We start from the raw sequence: 18,914 nt of genomic DNA, 5'->3' as shown, positions 1-18,914 counted from the left end.
TTTTCATTTATATAGCAAAAAAAAAATCCCAGTGGTGAATAAATAAAACCAAAATAAAGCTTTATCGGTCTCAAAAAAATGCTAACAAAATTCATATGGGTGCAGTGTTGCATGACCGCGCAATTGTCATTCAAAGCGGGAAATTGGCCTGGAGAGGAAGGGGGTAAAAGTGTCCGGACTGGAAGTGGTTAAACCCAAACCAAAAAAATGTAATATATTGCAGCTTACAAATCATTAGATGTGATGACTGCATTAAATTTAGTTTTAGTTTTTTAAGGCTTTTCCCCTTTGTTTTCAACTGATAATCTGGCCAATAACACACCTCCTGTATTACAGTACCTCCACTCTGGATAAAGGAGCACAGGGGCACCTTTGGAGCATTATCAATCTGGGGGGAGGGTAGTGTTAGATGTACTAGCAGATTTAGATACACTAACAAATTTAAGCCGTACTTAGGCTCACACTGCAGTTAGACAAGTAGTTACAGCAACATAATTTTTCCTTTTGGGATAAAGGTTTTAAATGAATAAATAAATGTTGATCATTGTGGGCACCCCTGTCAATGGTAAATGGTTTGTCTCAAAACTCTGCTACATTTGCAAGAGTGCTTGTTCTGTTGAGAAAGCCTTAAAAAAGAAAACTAATGCAGCCATCACATCTAAGAAATGGTAAGCTGCAATAAAATAAATGTTTGTTTTTGGGGTTAATACTGCCTGAACCCTTCTAATGGCTGAAACATCTGCTTAGGGAGTTTCACCTGTTGCAGGAGGGCTACTTATGGGCACAGGGAAATCTCAGATATGTTCATCAGAGGTTTGCGGATGGAATTTTTAATAGTTTTGTCCAGCCAAAAGCGGAATAATCAGTTCCTAATTCCTGGCATTATAAAAGCTGTGGCGACCCAATATGGAACCAGAAACAAAGTGCATCTCCATACGTTTTAAGAGACAGTATTCAACTGTAACCTCTTATTGGCCCTTGATTCTACTATTCCACTGCCTAATTAGTCCACTTATCTTATGTTGTATTCACTATACAAGGTCTAGCAATCTACTAAAATATTAGATACACCCCTCTCTGGACTAATAGGGAGCTTCCTGAGAGCACACACTACTAAAGGGCTTATTTCCCAGGTATGTATTTAGTTGCTACTGAAATGTATTTTTAATTTCCTTGCCCCTTGTAGGCATAGATGGGAGATGGATATGAATGTACCCTTAAGAGATATATTGGATCAAGTACTGCAGAATGTACAGCTGGTTTCACTATCCCCAACTCATAGGGTGACCCAGCTTTTCATTCTCTATAGGGTCCATCGTACTCCTGAAGTTTTGCATAAAAATGGCTGTAGGAACCATTCTCAATGCGCAAGATGTGCTCAATCCCCTGGATATTTTATACATTTGTCTTGGAAATGTCCTAAACTCTATTGTTATTGACAGGAGGTGCTGGATACCCTAAATAATGTATATGGAACTATGTTGACCTTAGACACTGTTTAGGGTATGTGAACCCCAATGACTTAGACCCCAACCAGATACTGGCTATTGTGAGATCACTTTTTGTGGAACACAAACTGATAGCTACTCTCTGGGACTCGTCCAATTCTCCTACCCTGAGAGACTGGATATTTGAAACGATTAAGTATATAATGTTTAAAAAGAATACAGTATATACAGTATGCTTAATGTAATGCCCCTCACAAATGAAAAAAATCTGGCTTACATATACAGTATTCCTCTATCCTTCCCTAAAGTAGCTGGTCTCTACTTATTACTCCTTATTTTTCATCAGTTGGTGAGAAACAACTTTGAATTACATCAAAATGAAGAGTATTAGGGACATAACCTTCTTATCTCACAAGGAATTGAAATAGACTGTGTGAGACTTTCTGGCCTTGGTGTTGTTGTCCAGGGGCAGGTTAATGCAGTATGAATACTTACATTGCATCTCCACACGACAACTAGATTATGTAGTATGGCCTTTTTGGATAAAGGTGACAAAGTTTAGTAATAATATATCACCAGATGGATGCTGCACTCAGTACTCTTATTAAATTTCTCCTATTTTATGGTAGGAAACTGATAGCAATACAGTGGAAGCTCTCAACAATTCCCACAGTCTTGTGATAACTCTCTACAAGTTGATCAGCTAGGGGATGACAACTTAAAGCATATGTAAACCCTAACCTTGTACATTCCCATTCAGTTTAAAATAGAAGTGAAAGGCAAAGCATCTGTGTGTGTGTGTGTGTGTATATATATATATATATATATACTGTATATATATATACACACATTTACATACACACTGTAAATAAGTGATCACACTCCCTTTGTTATCAACTGCATATACAGCTGGGGGAGGAGAAACAGCAGCACACTAAGCTTTCCAGTGAATGGCTGAGCAGAAGGGGACATGGCAGGAGAAGTCTGAAAATTGGAAGAGAGGCTGAGTTCCAGCACAGCAATAACACTGACTGGGCTGGGCTCTCCTGCCTAGTATGGTCAGTTTTTAATAGGAAAGCAGAGGGACTGGCAGGAACATCAGGAATTTCCCACAAAGTAGGTAATACAAAGAAAACAGGATACTTTTTCATACAAGTTCATTGTACAGCAGGCACATATCAGGAATATGAAATGTTGGGTTTACATATTCTTTAAGTTCTCCTATTTGCTTTCCTTAGATCTATTAAATTTACATTTGAAAGCCTACTGTTATAACAGTTCCGTAAGTGAAAAAATACATGTTCTGTCTGCCAGAAATCCAGTGAGCTTGTATGTTCCTGTGCACTCTTCAGAGTTATGCAGCCTGAACAGTTCAACTCTCTGAACTACAGAACATCACACCCTATATTATGAGGAGATGGTAAGTGTTCTGTAATCCTAACACACTCCCTGTTCTAAAGTAACAACTCTGCTCCTTCATACCTACAGTACAATGAGTGAGCATTGTCACCCCAGGACAGGAAGTGTGTTGCTCTCAAGATCATGTGAAATCAAAGAAAAACCCTGGAAAAAGAAAATAAAATACAACCAACACATCAAAGGTCTCGTAAGCTCCAATACAATATATTTGTTTCTTGGGTTTAGAAACATTTTAAACTAGCTAAGAACATACGTTTATTTGCAGGCATACGTTCATTTTGTGCAGGCATAATCCAAGCCATCGAAAAAATCTTGCATAAAAACGCACAAGTGGTTATATACAAGTATTGCTTCTAAGGGAGGAGAACAGGAAAAGCTACATTTTGTTTGACTTGACCTGTGCATGGAAAATAAAAGTATTGTGTTGCCAATCAAAGAGAAAAGCATCGTTCCAGGCCGGTCCAGTAATATACTGCCGCTATCACACTAATAAGTGTTGGCCCAGCTCGTAGCTGTCTTCATAGGAAAAGGAAAAGAGTTTGTTGACCGCATGTCTTTAATTACCTTTATTATGGATCTTTCAATAAAACCATTTTGTCATAAATACAGCAGCAGGAACAGACAACAACTAATGCAGTTCATGCTTATTAGCTGAAAAGATTTTCTCAGCTATGAATAAACGCTGAATAAACATTAATAAGCGAAAATCATATTGTCATAAATACCACAGAGGGAACAGAGTACAACAACTAATGCTCTTTGCACTTATTCAGCACTTATTCATAGCTGAAAAAACGTTTTCTCAGCTAGGAATAAGTGATGAATAAGCCTGAAACATGTTAGCTGTTGTTTTCAGCTGCATTTATAGGTTTTACGACTTTATTGAAGGATCCATAATAAAGGTGATTTAAGATGTGTGGCCAACCAAATCTTTTCCTTTTGAAATGTGTTGCTAATGTTCAAACTATCAACCGAATCCTTCCTTTAGACTGTAGTGGGGGCTATTGCAGATGTAGACTACCTACAAGTATATGATCACCTCCAATCCAACTGTCATTGGTCAGGTTGGGAGATAGTAAGGTCATGTCTGTAGGCTCCTTCAGCACAAATATTACAACCTGCAGGCAAGGCTGTGTTGGATATAAACAAACTGAGATGGAGAGCTATATTTTACTTTACAGTAGTATTAAATCCAAAACCAAAAATGTACAGAACTGCATCTTACCAATCTTTAGATGTGATGGCTGCATCAGTTTTCTTAGGCTTTTTTTCCTGTTTTCACCTGATGATCTCGCCAGTTAACACACCTTCTATATTACAGTGCCCCCACTGTGGATGATGGAGCACAGGGGGCGCCTTTGCACAGCAGCATTGTCAGCTTGAGAGGAGGTGAGTATTAGATGTGCTAGCAAATCTAAATACACTAACAAACTGAAGCCAAACTTCAGCTAATGCCAACACCACAGTGCAGTAACACACAGGTTATTGCAGAGCACTCATGTGAATGGACCTGATAAGGCTTAGAGAGAATAACTCGGGATATCTGTTCAAGTGAATAGTGAATACAATGTACATACCAAAGAAAGCGAACAACAGTGTTATTTCTGATACAAAACTGTATGAAACAAAGCAGGTAAGTATGTAGAGTACAAATGGACAGTATATATTCTGGCTCTATCACATGACATCCAGACTCAAGTGTCCTCTTTCTTTTTATTTCATATAGAAAAGTGGGATTTGATTACAACCAGTGGTATAACATTACATTGTGCAGGGTCATGGAGAAGGGGGTACCACCAGTCCCCCTGTGAGGGGCCCAAGCCAGCAGGGGGGTGAAAAAGACATGCACAGGGAGGGCATGGGGTGTCAATTACTGGAACCAATCCCCTGTATCGTTCTCTCTACAGCAGCGGAAAGTTGGATGCTTCTCCTCCCACTGGCCTTCAGCTGCTGCAGAGACATACAGGGGATTGGTTCCAGTTATTGCCCCACCACACCCATCACCATTCCACCTGTACACCATACTTTTCCCTCTGCTGTCCAGACACCCCTGTGTGCGCCCAGCCCCGCAGTACTGCCAGCTTCCCTCCTCTCCTTCCCACCGAAAGCAGCAAGCACACAATAAGATCCTTCTGGATGGAGAGTGAGGGAAGGGTCCAGCAAATATGTCACATTTAACAGCCCTTCCTTTCCTGAATGAACACAATGAGTGATTGGTACTGATAGCTCATTGTGTTCATTCACAACTGAAGCATAGTAACCTGTGTTGTTTGGTGGGGGGAGGGGCTGTCAGGTTCACTGTATGGGGCCATGTGGTTTCTAACAGCAGCCCTGACATTGTGTGCTGGCAATGAAAACTCACAAAATATATATATATACATCCTTATTACAGAATTTATTAGTTCAAACCTATACTGGCTCTAAAATCTTCTGCTCCAAAGACGACTCCATCTAGGTGCAAGCCAGCTTGAGGTCCTCTCTGTAGTGCTTCTTCACAAACATTCTAAATGTAAGCAAAACCATAAATAACATCTTGCATAGCACAAAGAGCCCATTGACTCATTTTGCTTCTTTTGCTAAATTTGAACTATATCTGTAGTAACAATTATGTTATGTAAAGCCAGTCAACAATAGTTTACATATTCATTTATTACATGTACTGTACATATTCTATCATTACATTGGTTGTCTTCATATAGTCATATAATGCATATCTTGGAGAGCATAGCTTCAGCACACTGACACACTATACTTTTCAAAGTAAAACTAATGCTAAAGCTGGCCATGCTATCAATAATTTTGTATCAATTGCAGATGCCTTTCAATCATAAAAAAGTCCAGAAAGAGCAAGGTAACCTACCTAAAACAACTTCTAGAACATGGAAATGAACAATCACTTTTGGTGATGGTTGCCTAAATCTACTTGATTGTTTTTGGTCTCAGCAACTGGCTAAAAGTTGTTTAATTTGTTTAACGTAGTATACTATATGGCCATCCTAAAAGTTTAAAATTATTCTGTGGTTGTTCTATGGATATTCAAGTATTTACAGATTCTTTCAGAGCAGTAAATAAGCTTTAAAGCTGGCCTGACTCTTCTCCTCACCTATTGACTTACTTGAAGAGTCGTCTTTTGGGTGTCCTATGTGATGTGGACACCTATGTGACGTGGACACTGCCTATGTGAAGTGGTTGACTATTGCATGGCTGGCAGTGGGGGCCTGATGCCATCACAAGGGTATGGTAAGGGACTGGTTTTCTGGGGTGCCAGCATTGCAGCTGTGTTGCAGCACAGAATTAGCAGTCCACCACATCGGAACCAGCTGCGGCAAAGGACCTGGATGGGGCACTTAGGCAAGTATTGCTTTCTTCACCAGATAAAAGGGAAAAATGCCTGCCAGCATAGGTTAGAGGGGTAGGGAATTGAGGTGTGGGGTAAAAATGTTTTTGCCCAGAGTACAACTTTAAAACAAGCCTTCATTGACCTTACAGTGGAACAAAGGAGAATGAGCATAATCAGCCACTAGGAAGTCAGATTCCACTAGAAAAAAAGAAAAAAGGAACCTGGAGATTTGGAAGAGGTCGAGAGCAATAAGGTACCTTTCTGAGTTGAGAATACATACTTGAATGGAATTTTTTTTTTTTTTTACAGAGTTTGGTGTCACTTCAAGAGGAAATGCTTTCTTGTTTTTTTTGGGACTTATTTGTTTTCTGGACTTTCCATATTATGGTTTTGGAATAATTCTATTAGGATTATGATTAGTTGTATGAGAAATGCTGATTGTTGCCTCATAATTGTTTTTATTTGCACATTTGGATTTTATACTTTGTTAGATTTAAGAACACACAGTCACAACGCTTGTCTGCTCACAAATCTCTTATGCCAAGTCCAAACCATAGTGGACCTGTGGCAGTTTTCTATACTGAAATTTGCCGTGCTCCCCTCTAGTAATTATGTAATATGTTTTGGTAAAATGGCGCATGATATATATATATATATATATATATAAATATATATACAGTGGGGATCGAAAGTTTGGGCACCCCAGCTAAACATTTATATTAATGTGCATAAAGAAGCCAAGGAAAGATGGAAAAATCTCCAAAAGGTATCAAATTACAGATTAGACATTCTTATAATATGTCAACAAAAGTTAGATTTTATTTCCATCATTTACACAAAAAAAAATGGCGTCTGCAAAAGTTTGGGCACCCTGCAGAATTTATAGCATGCACTGCCCCCTTTGCAAAGCTGAGACCTGCCAGTGTCATGGATTGTTCTCAATCATCGTCTGGGAAGACCAGATGATGTCAATCTCAAAGGTTTTAAATGCCCAGACTCATCTGACCTTGCCCCAACAATCAGCACCATGGGTTCTTCTAAGCAGTTGTCTAGAAAACTGAAACTGAAAATAGTTGACGCTCACAAAGCTGGAGAAGGCTATAAGAAGATAGCAAAGCGTTTTCAGATGTCAATATCCTCTGTTCGGAATGTAATTAAGAAATGGCAGTCATCACAAACAGTGGAAGTTAAAGAAAGATCTGGAAGACCAAGAAAAATATCAGACAGAACAGCTCGCAGGATTGTGAGAAAAACAATTCAAAACCCACGTTTGACTGCACGATCCCTCCAGAAAGATCTGGCAGACACTGGAGTTGTGGTACACTATTCCACTATAAAGAGATACTTGTACAAATATGGTCTTCATGGAAGAGTCATCAGAAGAAAACCTCTTCTACGTCCTCACCACAAAAATCATCGTTTGAACTTTGCAAATGAACATATAGACATGCCTGATGCATTTTGGAAACAAGTTCTGTGGACCGATGAGGTTAAAATTGAACTTTTTGGCCGGAATGAGCAAAGTTACGTTTGGAGAAGAAGGGGCACAGAATTTAATGAAAAGAACCTCTGTCCAACTGTTAAGCATGGGGTTGGATCAATCATGCTTTGGGGTTGTGTTGCAGCCAGTGGCACAGGGAACATCTCACGAGTAGAAGGAAAAATGGATTCAATAAAATTTCAGCAAATTTTGGATGGTAACTAGATGCCATCTGTGAAAAAGCTGAAGTTAAAGAGAGGATGGCTTCTACAAAATGGATAATGATCCTAAACACACCTTGAAATCCACAGGGGATTACATCAAGAGGCGTAAACTGAAGGTTTTGCCATGGCCTTCACAATCTCCTGACCTCAACATAATTGAAAATCTATGGATAGACCTTAAAAGAGCAGTGCGTGACAGACAGCCCAGAAATCTCAAAGAACTGGAAGACTTTTGTAAGGAAGAATGGGCAAAGATACCTCAAACAAGAATTGAAAGACTCTTGGCTGGCTACAAAAAGCGTATACAAGCTGTGATACTTGCCAAAGGGGGCAGTACAAGATATTAACTCTGCAGGGTGCCCAAACTTTTGCAGACGCCATTTTTTTGTTTTCTGTTATTTTGAAAGTGTAAATGATGGAAATAAAATCTAACTTTTGTTGACATATTATAAGAATGTCTAATCTGTAATTTGATGCCTTTTGGAGATTTTTCCATCTTTCCTTGGCTTCTTTATGCACATTAATGCAAATTTTTAGCTGGGGTGCCCAAACTTTCGATCCCCACTGTATATATATATATGACAATAGTGCTGTTTCAATAATAGAAAAACACTACACAATCTCTGATAGAAATATAGAACAGGTGCTTAGACACAGTTAGCAGGATGAATAGCAAAGCTGAGAGAAGGACTTCAGTGCTTTGGCTGTGAACCTTGAGTAAAGTAGATACATTGTTTCAAAGCTCATTTACTGCTTGTTTAACCCTTTCCCGCCCAGTCAATAGTAAAATGACAGCCTGGTGGGACATTCGTCGATCCAGGTGGACATCATATGGCGTCCCCCTGGATCGCCACCCTGCGTGCGCCTGCAAGGCCATGCTGCAGCGAGATCTGTCACTGGCTGTGTCCATCAGCTGTGTCTACCGATGACTGATCTGTGTACTGGCCTGTTGCCGGAACCATGTGACCGCTGTGACCAATCACAGCAGGTCACATGACAACTGTAAACAATGGATGGCTCACTTTCATGCCACCCATTGAAAACAATTGTGTTGCTAGCCGTGATTGGTCACAGTGATCACATAGTACAGCCAATCATAGCCCATCTGTGTCATGTGATTAACTGTGGTCAATTACAGCTAATCACAACAAAACAAACTGAATTAATCAATTTAATTCCATAAACTGCTTGTTCATACAGTAGCAATGAATTCTATTGCAATAAGCAATCATAATGTGTAAAAAAAAATTAACATTATGTTACTCTGGTCATAGTGTGTTATAAAAAAAATCATAAATAAAAGAAAAAAAATTTAATAAAAAAATTGAAAAAAAAACATAACTTTTTTTTTCTTACTGGCACCAGTCAGTGTCCCTGATCACCGCCACACTAGTTGTATGATGACACTTTTCTGCACTGGTGATAACATGTAGAAAAAAAAAATAATGAAAGCATTTTCTTTTTATTTTCCACAAAATAACAACCTCAAAAACTTGCCTCTTACTAAATACCTCAGACTGTCTACCTTCCAAAAATGTGGGGAATATCTGTACTGTCCTGACATTTGTGGCCTCAAGAAATGAGATGTCAGTACAGCAAGACTGATTGATTTTTAAATATATACCATAGTTTTTGGACTCTTTCCTACAGACTAAATAATATACACTGATTTGGGTTATTTTCACCAAAGAATACATTCTGCCCTAAATTTATAAAGAACAATTATTTGCAAAATTTTATCACAGAAACAAAGAAAAACTAGTTTTTTCCCCCCAAATTTTCGCAAAAACTAGTGGTGATCAAATACCACCAAAAGAAAGATTTATTTATGTAAACAAAATAATAACAATTTAGTTTGGGTACACTGTTGCATGGCCACACAATTGCCATTCAATGTGCGACAGTGCTGAAAGCTGAAAATTGGCCTGGGTAGGAATGGGGTAAAAGTTCCTGGTAATAAAGTGGTTAAAATATGTAAGTACCTGAAGTGAGCTTGGCTACAGGTTCACTCTTAGATGAAGATAATACCAAGTACAGATAATTTAAACAGCAGAGTCTAATTATATGTTATTATTATATGCTTTATGAAAAATGAAAAGTGCATATTTTGGCTAGGCCGTATCCTACATAAAGAAAAATGTCACATAAACAATACTGGTGTAATTTTTTTCCTGACTCAGACTTCATAAACTACAACTGAAAAAAAAATGAAGAAAAAAGAAAAATTCCTCCATTATTGTTAATAGATGTGGATACCTTATGTCTGGCCACTTTCAAAAGATCTAATAATTTTTTAAAGTGGTGTATTTACTCTGCGTTATGTAGCTGTATTAATAGTAAGCTCATTCTACTACAATATAAACTACAAACTACAATTTGACTTGAACAAGGTACTACTGAAATAACTGAAACCATAGTTATTAGCCATTAAAGAAAAATATCGATCAATGACTGGCTTCTCTATTTGCCTGCTTAAAAAGTCTATTTTAGATGTTTTATTGCACTCATGTTGGAGGTGAACATATCTCCTATCATTGTATGGGACTTGCACTTTTGATTGATTGGCTTTCAATACAGTATGTCTGGATTCTGATCTTTTATTAAAGGAGAATCATACAACCTCAATTCCAGAAAAGTTGAGACACCGTGAAAAATCTACATAAAAACTTAATGCAATGATTTGCATCTCATAATCCTATATTGTATTCACAGTAGAAAATAGAAAGCATGTCAAAAGTTTAAAATAAGAACATTTACATTTTAAGGAAAAAAATAAGGTAATTTTGAAATTTATGTCAGCAAACCGTCTCAAAAATGTGGGGACAAGGCAACAAAAAGCTGGCAAAGTACAGGTCCGATTGAAAAACAAAAAAAAAAGCATCCCTTATATTTTTAACAACACTGTAAATATCTGGGAACTGAGGAGACCATTTGCTGGAGTTTTGGGAGAGGAATGTTGTCCCATTCTGACCTGAGCATATACTGCTCTAAAACCTGGATACATCTTTCAGCATTGATTGTGTCTTTCCAGATATGCAAGCTGTGCATTCCATATGTACTAATGCCCCCCCCTCCCATACCATCAGAGATGCAGGCTTTTGAACTGAATACTGATAACATGGTTGCCGAAAAGAATGTCAAATTTGGATTAGTCTGACCACAGAACAGTTTTCCACTTTGCAACAGACCATTTGAAATGAGCTTTGGCCTACAGAAGATGGCGGTGTATCTGGATCATGTTCTAGACACAGCTTTTCAATGACTAGTCAACCTCTTTATTTCTGAGACACTCTGACTCTCTAAGGTGCCTTTTTTATACCCAGTCATGTTACTGACCTGTTACCAATTAACCTAATTAGTTGCAAAATGTTCTTCCAGCTTTTCCTTGTTATTAACACATACTTTGCCAGCTTTTTGTTGCCCTGTCCCATCTTTTTTTGAGACATGTTGCTGCCATCAATTTCAGAATTACCCTATTTTTTTTTCTTAAAATAGCACTTCTTTTCAGTTTAACCACTAGCCTACAGGGCACTTATACCCCCTTCCTGCCCATGCCAATTTCCAGCTTTCAGCGCTGTTGCACTTTGAATGACAATTGCGCGGTCATACAACACTGTACCCATATGACATTTTTATCATTTTTTTTTGACAGATAGAGCTTTATTTTGGTAGTATTTAATCAAATCTGGGTTTTTTTATTTTTTCTTAAACAAACCAAAAACCACTGAAAAGTTTGAAGAAAAAAAAAGTTTTTTCTTAGTTTTTGTTATAAAATTTTGTAAATAAGTGATTTTTCTCCTTCACTGATGTTCGCTAATGAGGCTGCAGTGATGGGCACTGATAGGCTGCACTGATGTACACTAATAGGTGGCACTGATGGGCACTGATGAGCATTGACAGGCATCATTGATGGGCACTGAAAGGCAGCACTTATATATGGCACTGTTAGGCAGCAATGATAGGTGGCACTGATGCACACCGATAGGCGGCACTGACTGGCACCACTGATAGATGGAACTGATTGGCAGCACTGATAGGTGGCACTGACTGGAACTGATGGGTGACACTGAAAGGCAGCTCACTGATATGTGGCATTGATGTGCACTGGTAGGCACTGAAATGTGGCATTGATGTGGCACTGATGGGCACTGGCAGGTGGCATGGATGAGCATTGACAGCTGGCACTGATGGACACTGACAGGTGGCACTGCTGGGGCTACACAGATCATCAGGGCACACTGATCATCAGTGCCCTGATGATCACTGTACATGTCCCCTCTGAGGGATGCCGATTATTGGCTCTCCTCTCCTCTTGAGCTGTCAGCGTGACAACCAGCATTTTTCCTATTTACATGCGATCAGCTGTGATTGGACACAGCTGGTCACATGACTGAGCCGACATCTTCGGCTCTTTCTGTTGATCGGTGATCCACTGTGTCCGAAGGACACAGCGCACCGCTGATCGCCGCGCTGTGTGCTCCCGGAGCCGCACATGCGTGGTTAGAATGGGAGGACATCATATGACGTGCTCCCAGGAGAGAACCGCCTTGTGCCCGTCATTGTACTATATGGCGAGTGGGAGGCGGTTAAACAATTGATAAGTTTTTTTTTATTGTGAATAAAATATGGGTTTATGATATTTGCTATTCATTGCATTCTGTTTTAATGTAGATTTTACACAAAAGTCCAAACTTTTTTGAAATTGGGGTTGCAATGTTTTCTTTAAATTTTTATTCATTACAAATTGGGAGATAACAGTGATCTAACTGTAGAGTTTCACCACCCCCTGACCACTGGTGTGAATGAGCCATAATACACATTGGTAGAAGTTCTCACTTTGTGGCAACCATTGGGGATACTTTGGCTTCATGAAGACAATATAAAACCTGTATACCTTGTGACTTATTTTCTCCCCTGTAAAAGAAACAATTTCAACTAAAACTGGCCATTTATTAGTAGTACAAGGAATATTCATATGAAAATTTGTAAAAAAAAAAAAAAAAACCCAAAAAACTCTTAATACATTTAATGACCTGATGAATGTTATTGGAAAGTTCTTCAAAATATAATTTGCTTTAAAAATTCAATTTTGGAAATAATTGAATTTTCCAAGCTGAAACAATTAAAACTGTTATGTTAAAGAGTAACTCCACTTTTGTTGAGAAAACAAAACATTTCTCTCTGGGCAATCTATGTACATTGCCAGTATTTTAACAAACTCTTTTGCAGATTCCTACCTTTTGTTATTCTGACGAAAGAGCTGTTTGATTGTCTGTGTCCATGTGCAAAGTGAATCTAATGGGAGTAGATTCCTAACTAACAAACAGTTGCTGCACTTGCAGGGCTCTAATGGGAAAAATTTCAGGGTTTAGATGTGATTTCCTATTGGGAGTATCTCACCAAAATTCCATTTTTGTTGCAGGGGATGCCTAAAATCTGACTTGAAAAATCAGTGAGCCAATCACACAAGCAGGAAATTATGTTTCTGGGGGTGTTCTTTACACATTCTGCATTGCATTTTACAGAAAATTACAGTGATGCAGATTAAGATGGAAAGGTAATTTTTAATAACATTCAATCACAATATGACTTGAATCGCAATTGTATATGGTATATTATTATTTTTTTTACTTGCTATTTTTTTCCACCAAAGGGGAGTTACCCTTTAAATAAGACTGTTGAAGAAAAATTTTCCATCCTGGGCCTTCAAATTTTTTCTTCACTGTGGTTAACAACAACATGGCAATTTGACCCAATTTACTACTAGAAAACTGAACAAATGTTAAAAACAAATATCAATTTGACCCCGCTATTAGCAATCAAGTGAAGAATCAATCATGTTCTTTAAATGAAAAAATTTAAATGAAATAATGTATTTGCAGCTTAAGCCCCTTATATAGGCTGCCTGTCTATGCTCAGTTCTAATGTACATAACCGATAAACTCTTTCCAGGCTGCTGGATGGGGTAAAGCAGTTTGTTAACAAAACATTTACTTTTCTTTCATGTAATCCTGACAACACCTTTGTTGTGTGAGGGCTTTACGAGTGTCTCTTATTAATACTGAGATCAGGCAGAAGGCTAGAAACCATCTATGGGGACCTTACAACCTGACATCTCTGCTCTAACAACTAAAGAATGCATGTAAAGAATCAGAGTCACGTATTCCCCTGAGCAGTAGGGCTGAACTGTTATAAGGATTTCAGTGAAGAGTTTCTACAAATGCCCATTAATGACTGGTTCATTTTTAGTGTAGCCATAGACATTAGGCATGCTTTATTAATTTAAAGCTGAAGTTCAGGGATATGAAAACACTACCCTTGCAGTAGTGCTCCCTTTTTACTGCAAAGGTTCAATGCTTCCTTTTGCCTAGGGTACCAGTAACCACTCTTACTCTTTATTTTTATGTTATTTATGGATTCTCCTGGTCCACCTTTTGTTACAGCTACTAGGCCTCCCACCTCATCCACTACATACGGGTGAGATAAAAATTTCTCATGTACTGTTAAGGTTGAATGTTTGTTTATGAGGATATTGTTTTGGTTCAAGCTATTTTATATTCCCCCTATGGTAGATTGCAATTAAATGAGAGCCATTCATGGCTGGCTTTCCGGCTCTATACTCAGGCACTCTCTGATTGATTTCAATGGATATCTTTCATAAGTCTGTCTGACATATAAATGTTATACACCAGTTTTTGTTTACATCTTTCAGCTCAGCTGTGGCTCTGCTGGGGTAGCCTCAGTGTGGGAACTTTTGTGCCTCCTGGGGGATCCGTGCTTAGCGGTCCACTTGTGGTGCCAACGGATGATGACAGACAGTTTTAGATATGGCTGTTCTTGGTGTACTAGCATATGTCTTGGATGGTATATATGTATGTATGTAACTGAATATCATATAATTCATGTATATGATTAGACTTGCATAAAATTTTTATTGTTATTCAATACATTGTAAAATCCAATCTTACCATCCTCATCTTTAATCTACCCCTGATGAAAGTGATGAACTTTTTCTGAAATGTGTCAGGTATCCCATTGAAGAAGCCTTGTCTCTCCATGTTTTCTATTTAGAGAAAGAGGATGCCCAACGACACCAAATTTTTGTTCTCTGACGGCATATTTAGCAACGTGTTTTTATAAATTTTTCAGAGTACCAGTAAAAAGCATTTTACTTTAAATATCCTTTTCCCCACTGGCAGCCAGTGCCCACCTTGTGTTTCTGATGCTCAGGTTTGTGGGCAGACCTATGCTGTACTTATTTGCAATGCAGGACTGATGGTCTTGCATTATACACTATATTGCCAAAAGTATTGGGACACCCCTCCAAATCATTGAATTCAGGTGTTCCAATTACATCCATGAGCACAGGTGTATAAAATCAAGCACCTAGGCATGAAGACTGCTTCTACAAACATTTGCAAAAGATGGGGCGCTCTCAGGAGCTTAGTGAATTCAAGCGTGGTACCATGATACGTTGCCACCTGTGCAATAAGTACATCCGTGAAATTTCCTTGCTACTAAATAATCCACAGTCAACCACTAGTGGTATTATAACAAAGTGGAAGCAACTGGGAACAACAGCAACTCAGTTACGAAGTGGTAGGCCACATAAAATGACAGAGCGGGGTCAGTGCATGTTGAAGCGCATCTCCTAGATTGTAAGCTCCAAGGAGCAGGGCCCTCTAATCCCTCTTGTATTGAACTGTATTGTTACTGTACTGTCTCCCTCCATAATGTAAAGCGCTGAGTAAACTGTCGGCGCTGTATAAGTCCTGTATGATAATAATAATAATAGTGTGCAGAAGTCATCAGTTGTCTGCAGAGTCAATAGCTAAAGACTTCCAAACTTCATGTGGCCTTCAGATTAGCACAACAGCAGTGTATAGAGAGCTTCATGGAATGGGTTTCCACGGCCGAGCAGCTGTATCCAAGCCTTACATCACCAAGTGCAATGCAAAGCATCGGATGCAGTGTTGTAAAGCACACCACCACTGGACTCTAGAGCAATGGAGATGTGTTCTTTGGAGTGACAAATCACCATTCTCTGTTTGGCAATCTGATGGACGTGTCTGGGTTTGGCAGTTGCCAGGAGAATGGTACTTGCTTGACTGCATTGTGCCAAGTGTACAGTTTGGTGGAGGGGGGATTATGGTGTAGGGTTGTTTTGCAGTGGTTGGGCTTGGCCCCTTAGTTCGAGTGAAGGGAACTCTTAAGGCGTCATCATACCAAGACGTTTTGGACAATTTCATGCACCCAACTTTGTGGGAACAGGTTGTCGATGGCGCTTTGTTGTTTCAACATGACTGCGCACCAGTGCACCAAGCAAGGTCTATAAAGACATGGATGACCGAGTTTGGGGTGGAGGAACTTGACTGGCCTGCACAGAGTCCTGCCCTCAACCTGATAGAACACCTTTGGGATGAATTATAGTGGAGATTGCGAGTCAGGCCTTCTTGTCTGACATTAATGCCTGACCTCACAAATGTACTTCTGGAAGAATGGTCAAACATTCCATTAGACACACTCCTAAACCTTGTGGGCAACCATCCTAAAAGAGTTGAAGCTGTTAGAGCTGCAAAGGGAGAGCCAACTCAAAATTGAACCCTATGAACCAAGACTTGGATGCCATTAAAGTTCATGTGCATATAAAGGCAGATGTCCCAATACTTTTGGCAATATAGTGTATGTGGAGACCTCACAGTAGCTACCATAAGTCTAGAGTGCCGACAAGAAGTGGCTGCAATGGACCAATTACACGGAATGAGGAATTTGTGGGAACCACGGATAAGATAGAAAAATTTTATTTTTATTGGTACCCTAGGGAAAAATGAGCATTTAACCTTTGTAGTATAGGGGATGCCTTATTACAAGTGTATTTATTTTTTATTTCCCTGGAGATCAGCTTTAAAGAAAGGTATTTTCCATTTACAGGTACAATTGCCTGTTGAAAAAGGCATGTTTATGTCACAAACAGACATCTCTGGTACCAGTCTAATCGCAGAGATACAACTATGCCCAGTTCTGAATATTTCATTTTATCATAAAATCAGTTGAGCAGGGTTGATAAGGTTGTCTGCAGAAGTCACAGTATATGTATAAATGTGTACATCTCTGAATTCTAACATGCTGAATATGTAACATATTGCTATAAAATGTTTCCTTACAATTTTTGTGCATTATCATTGTTAATGAAAATTTAATACAGAATACAGTGTCACATTCAGCTAAAGTAGTTGATTTACTAAAGGCTAGTAAGCTGTTCACATTGCAAGGAAATGTTCCCAAAACGTAGTGAATATGGTGTAAAAAATACCCAAACACGTACAAGGAAAACAAAAACAAAACAGTATTTTTGCTTGCACATGATTGAATGATTAAAGGCATTATAAAAATCCAGGGGTTAAACTTACCAGTAACCTTCTAGAGCTTCACCTAATTCACTATGTTAAAGGAAAATTGCCTTGCAAAGTGAACAGCTAATTTGCATCAACCCAAAAAAGTGAATGTGCGGATTTGTGTTAGGACACGCATTGACGTGCAATGTAAAGTGCATTGCACTAAGTGGTAAAAATGTACAGCAATGCAGGCACTGACATGCACTTTGATGTGTTTCCATCAATTTCAAAAGAAATCGCATCAGGCAACATAACACCCCAAAATGCAGATGAATATGGGCACTAAAGGGTTATGCAGTAAATCTCAACAACCAATCAGAAATCATCTTGTAGTGGTAGCTGTATATTTTCTCTTGTACACTTACCTTAAAGTTGAGTAGTCCTATGGCAGTTTCAACAAACGTGACCAAGTTAATTGGCTGTGCAAGCTTTCTACCTTTTAAGTGTTGTAGATACTTTTCTGCGAACTGAAATAAAAATGAATTTTTCCTTTATTATATTCTAAAAAAATATAATGTAATTTATAGTCCTAGGAAGTGGAAAGCAGTCGAGAAACTGTATCAGAAAAACATCAGAATGCACTATAATATCATATACATTGAATCACAATAATTGGGTGTCAGTAAATCACAGTAAAGGCTAACTATAATGATGGTATTCTTTAACACTTTCAGGTCCTGAGGTAATGTATATCTTGGTACACTTAACACTTGACAGTTTTTTCCTGTGTTAGTTCAGCTTAGAATTATGTAGGCACCTCTATGCATCAAAGGAAATTTAACTTTGATTTTTTAAGGACAGACATTAATTTATTATACCTGAAAATAGTCGTATACTCTTTTTAGTACATCTGTTTACAATTGCTAACCTCTACACGTAACCATTCAATTTTTATTTTAGACATTACTTTGTTTTTATCCAAATAACACATTTCTGTTCACTGGAATAGCAGCATTGGCTAATGTAGCTTTAAAGCAGTAATAAACCCAAAAGTAATTATTTTATTATGTCACAGATAACCATTTCTCAGATGTGCTGGCTTTATTAATTTTCTATTTTAGTTTTTTTTTCTATTTTCATCTGGAGTTTTAGCCAGTAAGTCTGTTGTTTTTCAAAAAGAACAAGCTCTCCAGCAGAATTAATCTACAGAGATGAGACCATTTACCACTAGAAGGGGTGATTACAAGGATCAGCTTTTATTTATCTTGTAAAATCTTTACCACCAACCCCCCCAAAAAAAACCCAACTGCTTATAAAATATTAGCTGGAGTTTGACTTCAATTTGTTATTGTATTCAAATCTGTTAGTACATATGACACTCTTCTCCCCCCAGACTGACAATGCTGCTGTCTAGAGGTGTCTCTGTTGCTCCTTCATCCAGATCCATCTGCACTCCCATTAAAGAGATTATCCATCACTTCCTGTCTTGACAAAGGAGACAATAAAACCTGAGGAGGGCTTGGCAGCTGATATGGTAGGCACTACAAAACAGACATTATGATGCATATATCTGCACTAGCAGGCAGAGGCAGTATGAAATGTGCCCTTCTAGAGTTTCTGTATTGCAACACGTTGGTGTTTTAAAAACGTGACCTAAAATAAAGTCTT

General features: G+C 38.5%; 1 protein-coding gene across 2 annotated transcripts in view; it reads right to left on the bottom strand.

Moving 5' to 3' along the window:
* Positions 1–18,914, bottom strand: part of CLYBL (citramalyl-CoA lyase) — a 496,984-nt gene that overhangs the window by 55,665 nt on the left and 422,405 nt on the right. For both annotated transcript variants that reach the window (XM_089684538.1, XM_089684539.1), the window contains 2 exons: positions 17,672–17,773; positions 5,277–5,370 (listed from right to left, as the gene is read on the bottom strand). In XM_089684538.1, coding sequence (XP_089540664.1) covers positions 5,277–5,370; positions 17,672–17,773 — 196 coding nt within the window. The remainder of the gene's footprint in view (positions 1–5,276; positions 5,371–17,671; positions 17,774–18,914) is intronic.

This window comes from Staurois parvus, unplaced genomic scaffold, assembly GCF_062004578.1.
Source record: "Staurois parvus isolate SC_StPar_1 unplaced genomic scaffold, SC_StPar_1.0 ptg000349l, whole genome shotgun sequence".
Classification (NCBI taxonomy): Eukaryota; Metazoa; Chordata; class Amphibia; order Anura; family Ranidae; genus Staurois; species Staurois parvus.
Note: the sequence above shows the minus strand (reverse complement) of the source record. Positions and strands in the feature narration are given on the sequence as shown.